Raw genomic sequence first — 21947 nt, forward strand, 5'->3', positions numbered from 1 at the left:
CAGAGGTCATACAGCACGAGAATGTCCTCAAGGTCTTCAAGAATCCTGCAGCGAAACTGCATAGCCTTACAGGACAGTGGCAAGGTGGGTAAAATTCTTTAACAAGGGACACCAATAAGTGGCAGACGTGTCAGCCAGGTCATCCTAGTGTCAGTAAAGGAGAAGTGCATGTTCTTAGCGTGTTATTGTACACTGGTCGATGTCATATGATATGTGAGCTGGCCCAAGACACCACGTTAGCGAATACGACTGTGCTTCATATTAGAAGGCACTCTGGGCATGAAAAAACTTTCATCAAAATGGGTTCAGCATGATTCAACGGACATGCAGAAATGATTGCGATACAATGCTGCTCGTAATCATTTGGAGTACTGTAAGTACAATGAAGAGGCGTTCTTATGAAATATCGTTATGCTGGATGAGACATGGGCTAAACTGTGTGAGCCACAGCTGAAATTCTGATTGAAATAATGGCATCATTACGGGAAACCACAAATTTTCAGAGTTTGTGAGAACTGCAGCCATGTGAAAGTTATTGTTATATTCATGTATGACTGCGATGGTTTTATCCTAATGCACTATGTTCCTCTACAGCATACCGTCAATGCGTATTACCAATCATTTCCACAACAATGCACGGCTGCATACAGTGAAAACATGGCTGATTTGTTTGGTAGATGGGGCTGAGAGCTGATGAACCATATACTATAATCCACAGATTTAAGCCGTTGTGACTTTGACTTGATATACAAGATGAAGAAACCACTTCGGGGCTTTTGCTCCAGAACTGTTTCAGAGATTGGTCAGGAAGTAAACTGCTCCACTCGAACTATCAACATAACAGGTGCTGCAATATCCTATGATGTCTACATTGTTGGTAACAAGATGTACACAATGCTGGTGACTACTCTGAAGGACAGTAAATCATGGTATAACATTCATATCTTTTGCATGAGTCGTAATTGAATATTTGCTACTATAAAGTTCCAGCCCAATAAGTTTCTATTTACAACTTGCTTCATGGTGCTCTGGCACAGATAGGTCTTATGGCAATGATGGGATTGGAAAGGGCTACGAGTGGGAAGGAAGCAATCTTGGCATTGCGTCATTGGCGCAGAATTACGGAACCGTTCCTTACGCCGCCAATTTGAACCGAACACCGACACACAGAACTGTTCTGTTCCAACCTATAAATGTTTAGAGTTTTAGTTACTAGCAAGTGATAAGTTTTGCACTGCATGTAGATTACTCCTTGAAGTTCAGTGAAACTTCTACACTAGTTCTCAAAAGTTAAGCATGATCACTAAACAAGGCCATACCGCCTGATAGGAATGAGAGATGGATTGCTGAACAAACGGTAGCTGAATCACACACCATATGTCACACAACTTGTCCAAAAAAAAAAAACAGTTTCAAAAAGGTTCTGATATTTAAGGTACACCATTGCCAACAACTAACAAAACTTGGCAATGTCTTCCACAACAAAATATGCTGTTAAAAGGGTGTATGGTTTCCTCTAATGGCCATACATGCTTCGCAGCGATGTGGCATGCTCTCTATCAGATGGTCCAAGAGCTCTTGTGGAAGTCGATCCCATTCCTCCGAAAGGGCAATGCCAGGGTCTTGGAGGGTCCTTGGTGGAGGCCAAAGGGACGCAATTCGCCTCCCCAGTGCATCCCAGGCATGTTCTACAAGTTTCAGATCTGCAGACCTTGCTGGCCAGTCCATGTGATGAATGTTTTCCCCAGCCACAATTTCATCCACCAGAGCGGCGCGGTGCGGTCAGGCATTATCGTCCATTAAATGGAAGTCCGGACAAACTGCACGTCTGAAGAGTCAAACATATGGCCTGAGTACCTCATCCCTATCTCTCGAAGCGCTAACAGTATTCCTCGGACTACCCATGAAGATGTGCAGCTCCGTACGGCCCTTCAACATAATGCCGCCCCACAACCATACTAATCCTGTTCCACGATGTTCCTGTAGTTGTATTGGCTACCCGGTGCTCTCCAGATTAATGTGCGATGGGAATGGTTCTGCAAACTAAAGCGGGATTAATCTGTGAAGAGTACATGCCTCCATTCATTCATGGTCCAGTTTCGATGTTGATGGCTCCACAGTAAACGGGCCTGTCTCTGTGCTGGAGTGAGTGCGACGCACTACGCTGGACGTCGGGCAAACGGCTCTGCTGTTCTGAGCCTCCGGTACACAGTTTGCTTGGAAACAGCAACCCCTGAGACAGCTGAAACCTCCACCGACAGTTGTCTTGCAGATGCATTGTGATTTCGTCAGGTGGTTAAGGCCAAATATCGGTTCTGCTGTAGGGTGGTTACTCTTGGTTGACCTGGTAGTGGCCTACGAATAATATCTCCTGTGTCTCGAAATTGTCTCCAAAGCCTGGAAATGAAACTTTGAGGCACATTCAAGGATATGGCGACTTTGGTCAGTGTCTGGCCTGCTTCCAGGCGGGCGAGTATTCTACCCTGCAAAACAGGGTCCAAATGGCGTCGTTGTGCCATTACGTTGTCACGACCACCACAAGGCTACACTCCGCACACTATAACAGGGCAAACACAACTGAGGGAATATGGGGTGCAACACTTGCAGTGTTTAGCTTGTGAACAAATTTGCACCTTTCAAACAGTGATAAATGGATTACTTAGATGTTTCTGAACACATTTGTCTGGAGCATGTTGTTGTATGGAAGACAAACATGGATGATAACTAGCTCAGGAAAAAAGAGGGTGGAAGCTCTTGAAATATAGTGTTAAAGATGAATGCTGAAGGTAAGTTGGGTGGATCGATCACGAACGAAGAGATAGGGAATTAAATTGGTGAGAGATCAATTTGGCTAAATTTGACTAGAAGAGATAGAGTGATAGGACATATCTTAAGACACCCAGGAATTGTACAGTTGGTTTTTGAGAGAATTGTAGTCAGTAAGAAAAGTAGGGGTAGACCAAGATAGGAATATGACAAGCAGATCAGAGCGGATGTAGGATGTAGTAGTTATGTAGAGATGAAAAGCATACCACAGGATAGGGGAACATGAAGAGCTGCATCAAACGAGTCTTTGGACTGGACTCTCAAACAATAACAAGTGAAAAATTGTGTCCTGGTTAACAGAGACTGCAATTCGTTTCCAAGAGGATGTGCTGAGAACCCGGTTATACTCATTAATCAAGATGAAAAAGCCAGTCCAGTACACTTATAAAATAGACTGTATTTAAGCCAAACATGGTCATACTGTATTACACCTTTCTCCATATCACCCAGAATTGAATCCCATTAAGTTGTTATAATAATATAATGTTAATAATAATAATAATAATAATAATAATAATAATAATAATAATAATAATAATAATGTTATTTTACGTCCCACTAACTACTCTTTTACGGTTTTTGGAGACGCCGAGGAGCCGGAATTTAGTCTTGCAGGAGTTCTTTTACGTGCCAGTAAATCTACCAACACGAGGCTGACGTATTTGAGCACCTTCAAATACCACCGGACTGAGCCAGGATCGAAACTGCCAAGTTGGGGTCAGAAAGCCAGCACCTTAACCATCTGAGCTACTCAGCCCGGCCCCATTAAGCTGATATGTGCAAGTAACATGAATGGCATTTCTGAACAAAGTGTGATGTTCAGAATGGAAGCATTTCTATAATTTACGGTGAACAATTTTTTTCTATTACAAATGAGGACTGGAGGTAAATTTTGTAAGAACGTAAATAAATTTGAAGATCAGTAATTTCAACTGAAGGTTTATTGGAGCATGGTAAACATGAACGTGGCAAATGAAATGGACAGAAATAGTGACAGTGATGGAAGCAATACTGAATCCGCAAGATAGAGTGGTAATAAAACGACAGACACTGCCAGTGGAATTGAAATAGGCATGAATAGAGAATATGATGAAACAGTGGGAGGGGCATTCTCTAAGAGATTTAGTATACCTAGATATAGCGACAGTGAATGATCCATAGTCTTCTATCAAGTGATCAACATACTGAGTTATGTGTAATGTGCAGTTATGTGTACAATTATTGGAAAGATTGGTGAAAGGCTTCTTAAGAAGAATACTATAATTTACGATGAGATTGTATGTTTCATAAGGCGTGCATTGTACAACAGTCTCACTTATATCCTCTTATGTATATTACAAGAAATATTTTGAGGAAAAATTTAGGCAAAAGAGGACTTGAAGAAGACGGACATCTTGGATCAACATTTTGAAGAAATGGGTTGGAGCTCTTTGGCACATGACAAAAGGAAGATAGCCATGCTCGTAGCCTAATCCAGTTAGGATAACGTAGCAGTAACAGTGAAGAAACCAGCCACAAGAAGCCATGAAGAGGAGGGACTTTGAACAATAATAACTGCTATACATTACTTAGCATAACATTTCAAACTACATGAAGAAAATATGAAAATCGTTTCAAAATATTGGAAACCTCACTATACGTCTTTCCAAAGATCATCAAAATGTCTGCTTTAAAATGAGGAGTTGCTCAATTAAGTCTATTAAGCAGTTTGTTAAAATTTCCATTATCAGAAAAATGTCATCAAAATATTAGATTACTTCAAATGTGTTCACCTGTGTTTCTCTTGGCATTGCCAACTCTGATTTTGGTTCTCCTTTCAAATGCATCTCTTCTGATATAATTTTGTAATTGTCCTGTGGAAAAGTAAATATATTAGGCAAATTTTTCAAACGCATCTGGAAATGTATTTATATACGAGTGGGCTGAACAATTCATCATTTCCTAGTAAATGAGACAGTTTCAGTTTCAAATCCTCATTATCATTTGTCAGAAAATCACCATGTTGAGTATCCATAACAGCATGACAACTAAGAGTCCTTCAGGAGTGGAGGAATGTTCTATTTGAATGCTTAGAGTTATTTTTGAAGAGTAGAATAATTATACAATTTAAAACCTTCCAAAATAACACTAAATGATCAGCAAAATGTACAGACATACTTACAAATAATCTGCTCATTATAAATAAACCAGTTCTGAAATATTAAGAACTTCACAATTTATCACTGTTACATTTCACATCCTGTACCAACAAACACATCTCAGCAGGAAAATGTATCTGCCATATTTCCTCTTGTATATGAAGTGCTGAGCCTGAAGGCAGGGAGGATCCTCAACAGCTCTACCATCAGCTGCCATACAGAGCTAGGTGTCACTGAGGAGGCAAACTAAGGAAATGAAGGGTATGGTAGTTTCCCATTGCTTTCCTCTTCCAGCCAGACAATGCTGTTACATACCAGTCTCTCATATTCACTGCACTGTACACAGAGACCAGCTATTTCACACCTTTTCCTATAGGATCTGGCTGTATTAGGAATTGTGTTACCCATACTGCTCATATCTCAGACACTTTCATATCATAAGAGCCAAGGATGAGACTGAGACCCAAAATTCAAGTGACAAACTTGTTCTGGGCATATCTAGAAGACAACATGCATTCAGCACACAGTATCTCACCAGAGGTGGATTAGGGCAGGTCACCCAATAAGGAAGACATAAGCCCCAAACAACATGAACCATAACCTATAGGTCATCTACAATATCATAGAGGGCCTGTATGCCTGACATCAGTGCTCCTACATAAGGCACAAGTACAAATGGTCAGCTGACAGGGATACTGCAACTTGCTTTACGTTGCACCTACACAGATAGGTCTTTTGGTGACAATGGAACAGGAAAGGGCTAGGACTGGAAATGAAGTTATCATGACCCTAATTAAGGTACAGCCCCAGCATTTTCCTGGCATGAAAACGGGAAACCACGGAAAACCATCTTCGGCCCACTATTTCCCGAATATAAGCTCACAGCTGTATGACCCTAACCACATGAACACTTGCTCAATATAAATATATTGTTCATTGTGACAGGACTTCATATGTATTGAGAAGCAAAAGGTCAGACTGTTGTCTCAAGAATGCCAGCCCTATGTTCCGCATGTGGCTGCACTAATCAGTGTAACTAATTCAAGGATACATTTTGTTTTCCTAAGTGTTACAAAATTATAACTGAAAATGCTTTTGCAACTCCTGTTTGATATTAAACCCATTTTAATGTTCGAACAGAGGAAGTACTGTGAGACAGAGTTATTATTCATTTTACCATGTTTTTGATTTCCTTTTTAAAGACCACAGAATTACCTCAACAATGGATTGTGAGGATGAAAAGAGACAAATTGTATCCCACCCAATACAGTCATTTATGCTGCACACACTTCGAAGTTAAGTACATGTATCAAATGACCAGTGGCTATTACTGCCAAACATGGCATGGTTCTAAGCATTATATTTTCCCTCACATTTGCAAACAAAGAAAATAGAGTGCTCACTGCCAATAAAACATAACCAAGAAAACCCACCGGAGGCAACCTGTTAAAATTAAAGTATATAAAGGAGAGACTATTAAGTAGTTTTAAATTATCTTTCCCTAACCATTTGCTGCTCCTATTTATCATGCAATTTAAAATTGTAGTGATTGGGGTGACATTGTTTTAACATTGTTTTAATTTTATTTTTTAAATCACCAAACCTATGACCAAAACTACAGCTTTTTTCCCATCCCTACGAAATTAAAGCAGCAATTGGTGCAAGCTACCAGGAAAATAAACAACTGAAATCATAGCAAAGCAAACAAAGAGGAACAGGAGGAAAGTCTTCCATCAGCAAGAAATCACTGAAGGTCTTCACAAGAAACGTAATGATTCAGGTCTCAATGTTCACGGTAGCTATTTCCAAGAGGTGATCCAAGACCTTGTCAAGCTCCAGGCCAACTGAACCATGCATCAATATCCCCAGTATCCCTATTGTTACTGGTACCTCAGGATTTTTTTACACCACTCCATCTTCAAAATCTTTGTCGCTGGGCAACATCTACTGATGGCAGTCGAGGTTTTACAGAGGAGAGCTTTTAAAAGAAAGAAGAAGTTAAGGCTATTTCACAATCAATCCTCGGAACCTAGATGTTTAATGAAATGGCTGTTAAGGAGAACTTGGTGCGGGCAATAAACAGTTTTATGTCATGTTGACTTAGGTCAGGGATATTTAGACACTGGTGAGTATGAAGTGGCCAAGGAAGTATTAGACTTATGGTTACAACACTGAATAGTAGCTCAAAAATACCAATGAGTGGCAGGCTCATACAAGAAAATTATATAGTCAGCAGCTGTGTGGTATTGCGACTAAAAACCTTAGGAATGAAGTTTGTTAGACTGAACTCCCAGTGTTCTTTTCCACATCCAGCAGAGTTTGAGCAAAAGGCTTTAACTTCCCTTGATACTGCTCACAATATAAAACTTGCAATTAATTCCCTAGGAGAAAAGCAGGTTCTCATAAAAGGTAGTGCTCCAGACCAAGAAAATATTACTGAGGTGAAATACCTGGAAGAACTTGGTACTATTAGAGGAAGTGAGAGGCCTGCACACTCGTTAGAGATTAAGGAAAAAGAATTTAGAGTGGGTGAAACAGAAGATAAACATTTCCTTAGGTGCATAAACCTTCAGTAATTCTGTGACTAATGCCCTTAAATTTTGCAGTGATCTGGGTCTTGAAGTGTTCACAGATTGTGAAAGTAGCATTCAGTCTGCAGTGTTCCTAAATTTTGCATTTGATTTAATAAATTCATGCCATCTTACGTGTAAGCAAACCAAGGCTGCAAACAGATATTTCAACGAGGCCAAAATCTGTACTGATATTGTAATATGCATAAGTTACCTTAATACTACTATGTTAACTGATGTCCCTCTGTAACTCTAAGAAAATAACTGCAATGAATGGTATCATTTCTGACTGAAGTGTGCCAGGTATTGCAGAAACATATGTCTGGGGAGAGGATTCTATACTAAGATACCTCCTTACATGGAAAGCCAGGATCACCAGGAATTCATCCACTCACATGTAAGGAACAGAGATGGATATACAACTCTGGTCAACTCAAAGCTGCATACAGGAAGTGTCTCAATGGTCAGATTGTCTGGCTCCATGGCTAAATGGTTTAGCATGCTGGCCTTTGGTCACAGGAGTACCCGGTTCGATTCCCGGCATGGTCGGAAATTTTAACCATAATTGGCTAATTTCACTTCTATGGGGGCTGTGTGTATGTGTCGTCTTCATCATCATTTCATCCTCATCAAGATGCACAGGTCGTCTACGGGCGTCAAATCAAATGACCTGCATCTGGTGAGCCGAACTTATCATCAGACACTCCCAACACTAAAAGCCATACACTATTTAATTTTTCTTACTGATAAGATCGACCCATCTTGTAATTCTAATACAGGTTTCTGAAAGGCACTGTTTTATTGAACCCTGGTCTTGTACAAACAATTCAACAAGAAATTGATTTTGACAGACTTAATCAAGATTAAGTCACCAGTTATACAGTCCTTTATTTATATAGAGAATATGTTCATTATATTGCAAGCAGTGGTAAAATATTAAGAGACAAGAATTTCATAGTGTTCCATATTGAGGTGAGTTCACTATTATGTTAAAAAAAGATATATGATGGTTTAACCTTCCATTACTATTAAAATAAGAAATGTAATTTTTACATTCCTACTTAATTATAATTGGTACATATTTCGACCATTATTCTTGGTCATCATCAGCCGATCACAAATAATTATTAAAGACAATGCACAGGTAAATAAAATGTGAAGTTTAAACAATTCTGTTAGGTGCTGTCTGCGAAGCACTATAACACTTAGGGAACACTGTGTGTTGGAAATTCAATGTTATGAAGAAGTCTAGGATTAATACGTATTTTTAGTTGTAGTTTGTGAGGCACTATATAATTTTAGGGATCAGCACTGCATGTTGATAGTTCTTAAGTCATGAAGAAGTCGTAGATCAAATATGTAAATGTAGTATGGAATAAGTTCTTGAAGAGTAGCAAGACATGTGCTGATCGGCACTATGCTTCATGAACTACAACTAAAAATACATATTTGATGCTAGACTCCTTCATAACATTGAATTTCCAACACACAGTGCTCTCAAAAGTGTTATGGCGTTTCTTGGACAGCATCTAATGGAATTTTTTGAACTTCACATTTTGTTTACCTGTGCATTGCATTTGCGATTGGCTGAATTTCCAACACGCAGTGCTCCCTAAAGTGTTTTAGTGCTTCACAAACAGTAACTGATGAAATTATTTAAACTTCACATTTTATTTACCTGTGCATTGTCTTTTATACTTATTTGTGAACGGCTGATGATGACCAAGAATAATGGTCGAAACCGGTACCAATTATAATTAAATAGGAATGTAAAAATTACATTTCTTATTTTAATAGTGGGGTACTGAAAGTTTGAACCATCATATATCTTCTTTTAACTTAATAGTGTGTAAAATATACCACTAAATCTATTAAATATGAGTAGTATTTGCATCTTTTGCAGGGTTTCATAATATCTGCTTCATATCCATACTGGCAGTACTGAATAATACACCTACATGATTTTATTACACCCTCTTAATCAACACATACTTCCAGGTAACTTCACTGAAAACTTCAGGCTATGCTGCCAAACACGGACACTGCAGTTCATATCTTGTATTGAATATGAGGATCCAATATAGTCATATAAAGGTATAATTCCCTTGTAGTGCACAAGCACTGACACATGTGGGTTGGTGCAGTGTAATGAGTCTACATGAAACACATCCTTTTCTTATCATCATGGTTGAGATGCACAGTATGGAAGATATGACACATTTATTGATCTTTGCCTCAGTGCTTAGACATTCATGTTTTTCTATAGGTGTCAGTTCAAAAAAAAATGCAACACGCCAAAATTATTATTATTATTAATATTATTATTATTATTATTATTATTATTATTATTATTATTATTATTATTATTAATGGCTAAATTAAGACGAGAAGGACCATTCAATGAAAATTTTGTTTCATTCCTTTTAAGTGCTGAGTTACCAGTTGACTGTTTGGTAGCTCAGTGCTGAGTTTTTTCATTCGAAAGTAAAAAAGAAAATGTGTAAAAGCCTCAATTATTAACTTATCAGTGAGATAATTAAAATGTTTATAAATGTTGGTTCTTTATAAATCTAAATGCAAAGAAAAAATCCTACACATATGTTCAATATTACCTTGAGAAAAAACAAAATTAACATTTCTGCCCATGTGTACATTATCTTTATACAAAGTAAAGAACACAAAATTATATTATTTCCTAAAATCTGTAGGCTACTAATACATGTAACTTCTCAGATGGTCATAAGTTGATACTTTAAAATACTTTCTAAAGCTGGAATGTGGTGATAGTTCAATGTTTAGTACTGGTTTTTTGTGATACCGATTTGTTAAATTATCTGCACCAACTCCACTACCACAAAAGTTTCTAAATGTAAAATGATTTTCTGGGATGTCATCAAACACTACTTGGCTCTCCGAGTGTGTCACAGTTACTTGAAAGTCTGGTGGAGAAAAGCAATCCGTCCACCATGAAAATTGTGATAAAATAGCTTTTGAACTCACCATGATTTTCTTCTTTCGTTTAGAAGGAGGCTCTGTTTCTTTCTCACATACAATATTTTCGGCACTCCCTGTATCACTCTCTTTCAAAATCGCTTAACAATTCATTAAAATCATCATTTCCATCATTACTTTCCGCTGTGGTTAATAACTGAAAGATTGTTTGATCCCTAATAACACCGCCGCAAGAGAAACTAGATTGTTATTCCGCCATGTTTGTTTACATCAAAGATAAACTCCACAGACATCTACAAAAAGCTCTGTAAGTTACTGCCCAAAGGTATAATCTGTGATGAATTATTTCTACATAATGCCCACGAGAAGGCAGAACATGTCAGAGTTCAAATTGGATTTCAAGAGTGAACAGGAAAATTCAAAAAAGTTAAGATTCTCGCACATGATCTATAGACCAGCATTGCAATGCTGGACCTGCCGCACCAGCCCGTCTATAGGAAAGCATAGCACTCATCAGGGTTAATGGGGCTAACTGATTAAAAATCACCATCAAGGAGGACAACTAAAAGTGAACCAACACTCAAATCAGATAGCATTATTGTATATCATGTAATAAGGCAATAAACTGATGATTGTTTGTAAGAATGCATTTAGTATTTTGTACTGCATAAAGAACAGAGGAATCTTTCAGGTAACTTCACACCATGCTGCCAATAGTGGTACACATGGACATGGCGCTACTGCAATTGTTATCCATGAGCACATTATGAAATGTCCTCTTGAAGAATAGATACATATTCATTATAGACTGTTATTCCCTTTGGTGTTCAGTCTGCAAGCCTCTGTGAATGAACTAATCACCACAACAATCCCCTATTTCTAACGAGTCCTATATCTCTTATCTTTAAATGATTAGAAACTGAGTGTAATCATCATCACCTTGGTTGCAAAGTATTCCTCTTACCCTCCATGACCGACTCCATCATTCTCCTGGTTCGAACCCTATTGTCGGCAGTCCTGAAGATGGTTCTCCATGGTTACCCATTTTCACACCAGGCAAATGCTAGGGCTGTACCTTAATTAGGGCCATGGCCGCTTCCTTCCCAGTCCTAGCCCTTCCCTGTCCCATTGTCGCCATAAGACCTATCTGTGTCGGTGTGACGTAAAGCAAGTAGCAAAAAAGAAAAAAAAAAAAAAAGACATCATTCTCCTAGGTAACCTATCCTGTTCCATTCGCCTCACATGGACCCACCATGATTCGCTTCATGATTACAGCTCCATCCATTGAGTTAAATCCTAAATTAGCTTTTATTTCTTCATAACAACTACCCTCCTCTTATTGTTCCCACCAGTTTTCACCACCAATCATTCTTGCTACTTTCATATCTGTTACTTCTAAAGTTGTGAATAAGGTATTCTGCACCCACCAAGCTTTCACTCCCGTATAGCAAAGTTGGTCTGAAAACACACCAATGTAAAGATAGTTTCATCCAGGAGCTGACTTCATTCTTCCAGAATACTGTTGAATGCAAATGTGAGCAGACTGAATTAGCTTGATTCAAGTTCACTTACTATATTACCAGCCTGGGAGTGCACACATCCTAAATATTTAAATTATCTTCCTCTTCCAACTTCATATCCCCAATTGGCTTTCATTTATCTTGGATGTCTTATCTACTGATATCAATTTAGTTTTAGAAAGGCTAATTTTTATACCATACTCAATGTACCTATTTCCAAGTTCCAAGAGAGCAGACTGCTAGCTTTAGGCAAAATCTGCTGTTATGATAAAGTTGTCAGCATATGCCAGATTGCTTACTAAAGTTTCACCTTACTGAATCACTTCCTGCAACTTTATACCTTTTAGCAGATGGTCTATGTAAACTACAAACAACAAAGACATTTCAAAATTCTGGCGAATACAGAAAACCCGATCCTGACACAATGCTTTTCATCCTACTTCCCCTGAACCACTGACCTCACCTCCCTTCCAAGATGCCAGTGAACACCTTGCCTGGTATACTGATTATTATGATACCTTGATAATTGTTGCAATCCTTCATCTTTGCTTGCAAATAACTAGGTGCAAATACAGCTTTCATCCAATCTGAAGGTTCCTTACTGACACTCCATGATAATCTTAATTTATGAAGCCATTTCAACCCTTTCTTCCCACCATATCTCACAATTTCTGGTCTAATTTCATTTATTCTTGCTGCTTTATGACAATGGAGTTTATCTACCATCCTTCCCAATTCCTTAAGAATAATTTCACCAACATCATTGCCCCCTTGACACAGGAGTTGAGAAACAATAGGGATTGCAAGTAATATATGACACAGCGATGTTGCAGAAAAAAGACTGTGTTCTATGATAGAGAAAATTATTCATGAGAATTAATTTGATGAGTATGATGCTGTACTGCAAGAATGGGCTAAAGATGGTTTTGTTGACGAGAGACATTATGAAGGGGCTAGACGTAAATGTTACACTCTACCTCATCGGGGTGTACTTAAGGACAGTGCAACAATGCGAATCAGGCCCATATTCGACGCATCCAGTAAAAGGAAGAGGGAGTCGTCACAGAATGACTGTATGACAAAGGTCCAAACTTAATTGAACTTACTCCTGTTCAGGTTTAAAGAGAGGCCAGTGGGTGTTATAATATTACACGTTGGCACTCGCATGTTACTGTTGCTCTTCACGTGAAAGATTTTTAGTTATACAAGGAACTCTATTGGAAAACAGAATAAAAGATGCTGTGGTATTTGGGGTGACAGTTGTAGACATTGCTGGACTCTTGATACTGAAAGTAAAAAGGAAGGGGTGGATTATGCTCTTTACATTTGCTGTGTATAGGGCAGTGCACTTGGAACTGGTCAGCAATTTCATAACAAATGGATTTTTACCGAGTGTTCGACATTTCATCACTCCATGAGAAAGACCAAAAGTGTCTACAACAACAATGGAACAAATTTTACTGGTACAGATAATTTGTTTTGAACTGTCAACTAGAACCACACAGAAAGAGAGTCCACAATGCAGCGAATACAGTAGAGGATTAACCCTACCACAGCGGGAGAGCTTCACTGTGTTGCGAAGAGACGACGACACTACTGTGTGAGTGTGAAGCCCTTGTTAATTCCCGTCCTCTTACCTACTTACCTGAGAAGCCTGAATATCTCAACCAACTTTAACCTTCAAGTATTTTGCAAGACGATGTCTGCATGGGAATATTAGATTTAGATCAACTGGATTCTGTGAACTTATCATGGAGATTTTGATTTCTATGACAGTTGCAATAATATTTTGAGGAGAGTACCTCAGTCAGTTGATCCATAAGCAGAATAAGATGTCTATACACACTGCAGAAGGGGATGTGGTGCTGGTTTTGCAGCTGATGGGAAGAAATGGATCGACTGGCCATTAACACAGGTGCTGGAAATGAATCATGGGAAAGAGCTGGAAGATTTGTGAGGTTGAAAACATTGTCAGGTGAGGTGATTAGTCCACATCAGTGAATTCTGATACTGCAAAGGAGGATGCTGACGACTGCCCGAGTAGCTTTCACTCTCATGAACAGTCTGACTCATCAGACTCCTCAAAGTGGTATTATGACAGCACATCTACTGTTTTATGTGAATATAAAAACTGATTAAATCTAAGCGATTTATAATAAATGTGAAGTTCCTCTCAGGTAAAAAGAAAGTTTCTCACAGGCTATGTGCTTTAGGAATTAAGACTGTAAGGCATTCTGAAAAGATATCTCCATCATTAATACTCCTATCAAAATAGTGTACATGAGCAGAAAGTTTTACAAATAGATTTCCAGTAAGGTTGGTAGATTTCAAATACAGTAGGCCATGTATATTTTCCGGCAGAGTAAAATCACTGTTTCAGTCTTCACATAAATCCCTAGTCAACTCATGGATGCTGAAATGATATTGAACCTAAAATCTGTCCATGGATAAGAGAATTCAAAATGTGGGTTCAAATACATCCAGTAGTTTTTCAGTTACAAGAACACAAACAACAAACAAAAGAAAAGCAAGACCCCTAAGCTAAAAATATTTAGGTATCATTATTACACCTGAAAAGGATGATTACAAGAAAATGCAGCCAAAATAATCAATATATTGATTCACAGCTGTTACAATGTTTTTTCATATACAGTAGATTAAAGTCATTACTAGTATGCATGGCCTATCAGTCTATGGACTGGAGTGATGCAGGTTTCCATGTGAATTTATCGTGTCCTACCAGCTTCTTCTCTAACTAGTGCAGTGTTTTCCCCAGAAATTTTGTCAGCCGGGTATCAGGAATGAGTGGCTAGGTGGGGAGTACTACGTACTAAAACGGATATGAAACAATTTCTATTTATTCCCCTCATGGCATTCGTATTAACAGACGGGTAACAGTAACTGCAAAATTGAACTATTTTAGTATTTTCACCCTGAACAAGACAACAGAGGATTTTGAACTTCTAGTGTTCCACAGCTCATTCATAATCCTTCAATAACGGGGATTACTAATCTATTGCTGTAGAATGCCATATAGGTTTGTGACATTGTTCAAAACAGCTAAACATTTAAACTCTGATGTAATTATGCTGTTGTTAACTAAACAGTTTTACTGTATGTAAATAGTACGTATCTAGGTTATGTTAGCTGGGCGGTCTGTTAACACGGCAGGGCACTTCACCCATTAAGAGGTCTTAGGGTTAGCACTGTAGTTGAACTAATATTTACTACAATTCCTTTATCACGTTAACATCATGGCCTGCCCTATCACTATAAACCTCTAGACTTGCTCCTAAACTAAATTAATGAAATCCTGCAGGAATTTGTTTCTAAAAAGATAACAATAATAAGGTTGTTATAACATTCCTTCAGTTGTAGTAGATTTCATGGAACATTAATAGAGCTGTTACAGTACATACAGCCACACAATCGGGATAGGTGATACCAGTGTTGTAATATCATGGTGGAAAAAGAGGTAGTCAAGTATTTTGCCATTAACTGGTTTCTAAATGAAGTATAAGATGACTTTTCACTTCAATGGAGTATTCAACCATCTCACTATCCACATGACCCCTGTTAATTCCCGACTCTAACAGGGAATAAGTATAGTACTCCCCTACATTTATCCATCTGTACAATCTCAAAAGCAACAGTTTACGAATCCTTAAGAGTATTGTGACAGTGGAAAATCCTAATATCAAAGTTAACCATCAATGTTAAAAATGTTAAAAATCTTTTCAATCAGGAGAAAAGATGAGTAAAAGTCAATAATGATCAAGCTCCACATATAAACGTTAATTTAAATCTGTTGGTGCCAAAGAGGATAAAGTAGAATTTTTTTTTTGCTAGTTGCTTTACGTCGCACCGACACAGACAGGTCTTATGGCGACGATGGGACAGGACAGGGCTGGGAGTGGGAAGGAAGCAGCCGGGGCCTTAATTAAGGTACAGCCCCAGCATTTGCCTGGTGTGAAAACAGGAAACCACAGAAAACCATCTTCAGGGCTGCCAACAGTGGGGTTCGAATCTTCTATCTCCAGAATACCGGATACTGGCCGCACTTAAGCGACTGCAGCTATCGATCTCGGTGATATGGAATTATATATACTGCATTGATGGAATCGATCCCCTGATGATTTTAGGCGAAAAGGAACCGACAACTCAAAACCAGTAATGTTATGATGAAAAGTAACCTAAATGTCAGTGTAGAAGTTTTACCTAATGAAGAAAAGTCCATACCACTCATAGGATCCAGAATCAGCACTAAGTTTCAGGTACTGATATCTCAAACTAATTGGAAATCTTACTGGGGCCTTGTAGGTAAGATAAAGGTGCTCATTCTTTAATGAATAGGGCCTGCTCAGTTAATTTACACTGAAAATAATTAATGTTAAGTAACCAATCATTAAACTATCCATGGGGAAAAATAATGAATACAAGGTTCCAATGGCAACAAAAATCCACTATTTGTAATAACAATGAATGACATCCAGCATATAATATACAATGGGTGATGGTTTGTTCTGCCCTGTCAATATATTATCAGTTTCTAATTTTGTGCAATTATTTCACTCTTACATGTTTCGGGAGGCCCAACTCACTTCATCAGTGATTTCTACACCATAAATCAATATTCCCCATATCCTAAGGTCTAATATTATTCATCTATACATAAGACATCATCAATATATACCATTAATTTTTAACAGATACACACATAATGACCATTTCCTGACAATGTTTGTTGTAATGGAACACTTTAAAACATAGTGGAACACTTTAGAAAATTTATAAAAAGTTAAACTGGTTATTGGTATGTTATTTAACACTTTAAACATGTATTAAAACATCAGATTGTTTCCTTAGAAAAATCGATCAGAGATAAAATGTTTCTTGCTACTGTCTGTTCAGTTGTAGCCCACTTAAGCGTAGGCCTATTAAAAAATTAACTATATACTACCAAAGTTAATATTTTTGGCTTGTTATTCGTAGAACACTTTCTAGAATGAAATGATTTACCACTGAATTATTTGACTCCTTAAGATCTAAACGTGTAATTCATTATATCATGTCAGACGGAATCTTTCTATGTTTGTGCTGGGCTGGAATTCTGACAGAGCGATTCAAACCTCCCATCATGTCCTTCAATTTGTGGCTATTATTTGCTCTTCTTATTGTAAATTATTGAAGCGGAGGAAGACTACCCGCTCACCAGACTAACACTTATTGATTCTATGTGGTGCAAACTAGTTTTAAAGGTTTCAAAACACTAAGATGATGGAAAACGTTCCCTCAAGAGGCTAATGTATTTGAGCACCTTTAATACCATCAGGGTGATAAAAATATAATATGCCAACTTGAAACCAGAAGGCAAGCTCTCCACAACCTGAGCTACTCGGATGGCCATTTTTACTGGCAAGAGCTACAAAGCAAAGAGAGATGAAGAGAAACCTACTTCATCAGCTTTCAGACATACTGTGCCAAATAAAAGTGCATACCTGTAAATTCTGCATTTGTGTAATCATAAAAAGTATACTTAGTCAATTAGAGATTAGTATTCATATATGTGCCTTAAGAATAGACAGCAAGATACTCATATATCTCCTGAATATCAGATAAAAGTAGAGTTATGTAACCAGTGAAACTCAGACTGCTAAGTGTTTAAATGTGATCACTATAAAGTTACCTGGAATGATACTTACCCCTGAAGTATTTGATGCTTCCTCAAAGCAGATTGGTTCCTCTTTGACCTTTACTACCAAGTCCATTTTAAATAGCGAGTGAAGGTATCGATGGTTTTGGGATGGAGAGTACGTCCACAGATCTTGCACTGAAACATGAGCAACGAACACTATTACTGCTGTTTAGTAGTCAAGTCTGTAGTTTTAGGTGACTGTTGATATTGTGTTCATAGGCAAAGGACCTCCAGTTTTACCTGGAAACTGATGCTTGTTGTTTAAAGGGGCCCAACATCGAAGGTCATCGGCCCAACCTGGAAACTGAACCTCAGGGATACACATTTTCAATGAAAGAACATCCCATACCTGCAGAATGGGATTAATTTATACACCACTTGTGAAAATCCTGTGTCTATGCAACTTATGTATCGCCCATCACACTGCGAGTCTAATGACTGGTTTGATGTACCTTCATTTTTATACGATTTGTTTACATCACACTGACATAGAGAGGACTTATGGCATTATGGCTAGAAGTGGGAAGCAAGTGACTGTGGCCTTGAGTAAGGTAGAGTTCCAGCATTTCATTGCTGTGAAAATGGGAAAACACAGAAAACCTTCTCTACGGCTGCAACTTTCTTCCCACTCCTCGCGTTTTCCTATCCCATCATTACCATAAGTCCTATCTGTGTCAGTGTAATGTAAAGCCGATTGTAACAACAACAAAAATTCTACAACCAAACCTTCGAAAACCGAGCTCGATAGCTGCAGGCGTTTAAGTGTGGCCAGTATCCAGTATTCGGGAGATAGTAGGTTCGAACCCCACTGTCGGCAGCCCTGAAAATGGTTTTCCGTGGTTTCCCATTTTCACACCAGGCAAATGCTGGGGCTGTACCTTAATTAAGGCCACGGCCGCTTCCTTCCCACTCCTAGCCCCTTCCTGTCCCATCGTCGCCGTAAGACCTACCTGTAATACAAATATAAATGGTCCGTTATTGGACATTATAAATTTTCCAGCTAACTCATTCTTGGTTGCCAGCGTTTCGCCCTCGTGTGCTAGGGTGGGCTCATCAGTTGGTACCTAGCACACCTACCAATACGCTGGCTAGTGCATTCCGTGGAGGCCACTGCGTAGGCTAACTGGAGCCACCGGCAGTGCCAATGCACTAAGAGACTTGGTCTCATTATCATAAATTGATGCCTGCTTGGCCATCAGATGATATAGATGTTGATTCCCATAGGGAATCTGAAACACTTGTCCTGAATGAGTAAATTTATAATACCAATATAAATGGTCCATTATTGGACATTATAAATTTTCCAGTTAACTCATTCTTGGTTGCCAGCGTTTCGCCCTCGTGTGCTAGGGTGGGCTCATCAGTTGCTACCTAGCACACCTACCAATACGCTGGCTAGTGCATTCCGTGGAGGCCACTGCGTAGGCTAACTGGAGCCACCGGCAGTGCCAATGCACTAAGAGACTTGGTCTCATTATCATAAATTGATGCCTGCTTAGCCATCAGATGATATAGATGTTGATTCCCATAGGGAATCTGAAACACTTGTCCTGAATGAGTAAATTTATAATACCAATATAAATGGTCCATTATTGGATATTATAAATTTTCCAGTTAACTCATTCTTGGTTGCCAGCGTTTCGCCCTCGTGTGCTAGGGTGGGCTCATCAGTTGGTACCTAGCACACCTACCAATACGCTGGCTAGTGCAATCCGTGGAGGCCACTGCGTAGGCTAACTGGAGCCACCGGCAGTGCCAATGCACTAAGAGACTTGGTCTCATTATCAAAAATTGATGCCTGCTTGGCCATCAGATGATATAGATGTTGATTCCCATAGGGAATCTGAAATACTTCTCCTGAATGAATAAATTTATAATACCAATATAAATGGTCCATTATTGGACATTATAAATTTTCCAGCTAACTCATTCTTGGTTGCCAGCGTTTTGCCCTCGTGTGCTAGGGTGGGCTCATCAGTTGGTACCTAGCACACCTACCAATACGCTGGCTAGTGCATTCCGTGGAGGCCACTGCGTAGGCTAACTGGAGCCACCGGCAGTGCCAATGCACTAAGAGACTTGGTCTCATTATCAAAAATTGATGCCTGCTTGGTAGGTGTGCTAGGTACCAACTGATGAGCCCACCCTAGCACACGAGGGCGAAACGCTGGCAACCAAGAATGAGTTAGCTGGAAAATTTATAATGTCCAATAACGGACCATTTATATTGGTATTATAAATTTACTCATTCAGGACAAGTATTTCAGATTCCCTATGGGAATCAACATCTATATCAGACCTACCTGTGTTGGTGCGACGTAAAACAACTAGCAAAAAAAAAAAAAACAACCTTGGAAAGTATTAATTTATTGCTCAACTTGCAGGGCAAATGATCAACTTTCAACCACTGTGAAGACACAATCCCCACGCCCTCTCCCTCCGCTAGCTCTATTGGCAGTGAACATTTTGTACTGCTCAATATAAACCTCACTCTCCTTACACTAGAGCCCACCGGCGATTCAGATACAATATAAAATTTGTAAGTCACTATTAGGAATGTTCTGATATAGTACATTCAGTTCTGTTTTCAATCCACAAACCTTCGGATAGTAAGTGGTGATCCCAGTCTTATGCATCACACTTACAAATTATGTAAATCATTCTGAATGTTAATGACAATTGTGGGGAAGCCCTGTGCCTTATGTATTTTAATAAGCCTGTTTCTTACAAATATATAGCCATAGTTCTTCTCCTGATGCACAGCACTCACCTGGGCTAGCAGCCTCTTTAACAGCTACCAAACAATATGATGAATTCAGTAGCAGTTCAGCCAGATTCCTCATTGATCAAACAAATTATTTGATTAAGAATAGCCAGGTACTCATTGGCAACTTTATCCAGAAAGTTGCAACCATTACTGATTATGCTACAATATATACTCTATGTCCATTACAAAAAACAGTTCTGACTGGCTATGAACTCCTTCATTACAACAAACAAATCAGGACTGGCTATAAACTATTTTGTTACAACAAACAGTTCTGAACTGGCTATAAACTACTTCACAAATAAACAAGGGAATTCACTGAAGAAAATTATGTGATAGATTCTACAAGCCTGTTAAATCTTCACATTACATTTATTTAGTTATACGGGACCGGTTTCGACAAAATTGTATCTCATCATCAGCCAAGAAAAGGAAACACGACATAAGAAATACATTAAAATTCACATCTGTATTAAAAAATACCAATAATTTACAAAATTATTCATATTAGGGCTAAAATGTTTATACAAACATGAACTGGTAATCGCATTACATCAGTGTATGTTTTATATGATGAGGTGTACACCATAATAATTGTAATTGAGAGATATGCTAAAATTTTTGGTACTAAATAACTGTAATATTTTTGTTTACACAGAATTTAATACATTATTAAAAATAGATGGGTATACAAAGGCTGTATTCCAATTAGAATGTTCTAACACCATCATTGTATATACTTTCATGGAACGACTTATAATTGAGTACCTGTTTTTTTTTTTTCTATTGGCTTTTCGTCGCACCGACACAGATAGGTCTTACGGCGATGATGGCACAGGAAAGGTCTAGGAATGGGAAGGAAGCGGCCATGGCCTTAATTAAGGTACAGCCCCAGCATTTGCCTGGCGTGAAAATGGGAAACCACGGAAAACCATCTTCAGGGTTGCTGACAGTGGGGTTCGAACCCACTGTTTCCCGAATACTGGATACTGGCCGCACTTAAGCGACTGCAGCTATCGAGCTCAGTACCTGTTTTTTAGCCTCATGAAACTTGATTAAATACCCATCTATTTTTAATAATGTATTAAATTTTGTGTAAACAAAAACATTACAGTTATTTAGTACTCAAAATTGACAAAAGTATACATTTTACTACAAAGTGTATTGTAAAAAAGTTTTTAGCATATCTCTCAATTACAATTATTATGGTGTACACCTCATCATATAAAACATACACCGATGTAATATGATTACCAGTTCACGTTTGTATAAACATTTTAGCCCTAATATGAATAATCTTGTAAATTATTGGAATATTTTACTACAGATGTAAATTATGATGTATTTCTTATGCCTTGTTTCCTTTTCTTGGCTGATGATGTCATACAACTTTGTCAAAATCGGTCCCATATGACTAAATAAATGACATGTGAAGATTTAACAGACTCGTAGAACCTATCACATAATTTTCTTCAGTAT

General features: G+C 38.4%; 1 protein-coding gene across 1 annotated transcript in view; it reads right to left on the bottom strand.

The window, feature by feature from the left end:
- Positions 1-17413, bottom strand: part of LOC136881828 (zinc finger protein 782-like) — a 68607-nt gene extending 51194 nt beyond the window's left edge. The window contains exons 1-2 of the mRNA XM_067154263.2: positions 17333-17413; positions 4599-4679 (exon numbers count right to left, since the gene is read on the bottom strand). Of these exons, the coding sequence (XP_067010364.2) occupies positions 4599-4679; positions 17333-17413 (162 nt within the window). The remainder of the gene's footprint in view (positions 1-4598; positions 4680-17332) is intronic.
- Between the last annotated feature and the right edge of the window lie 4534 nt (positions 17414-21947).

The sequence above is a fragment of the Anabrus simplex genome, chromosome 10 (genome assembly GCF_040414725.1).
Source record: "Anabrus simplex isolate iqAnaSimp1 chromosome 10, ASM4041472v1, whole genome shotgun sequence".
Lineage (NCBI taxonomy): Eukaryota > Metazoa > Arthropoda > Insecta > Orthoptera > Tettigoniidae > Anabrus > Anabrus simplex.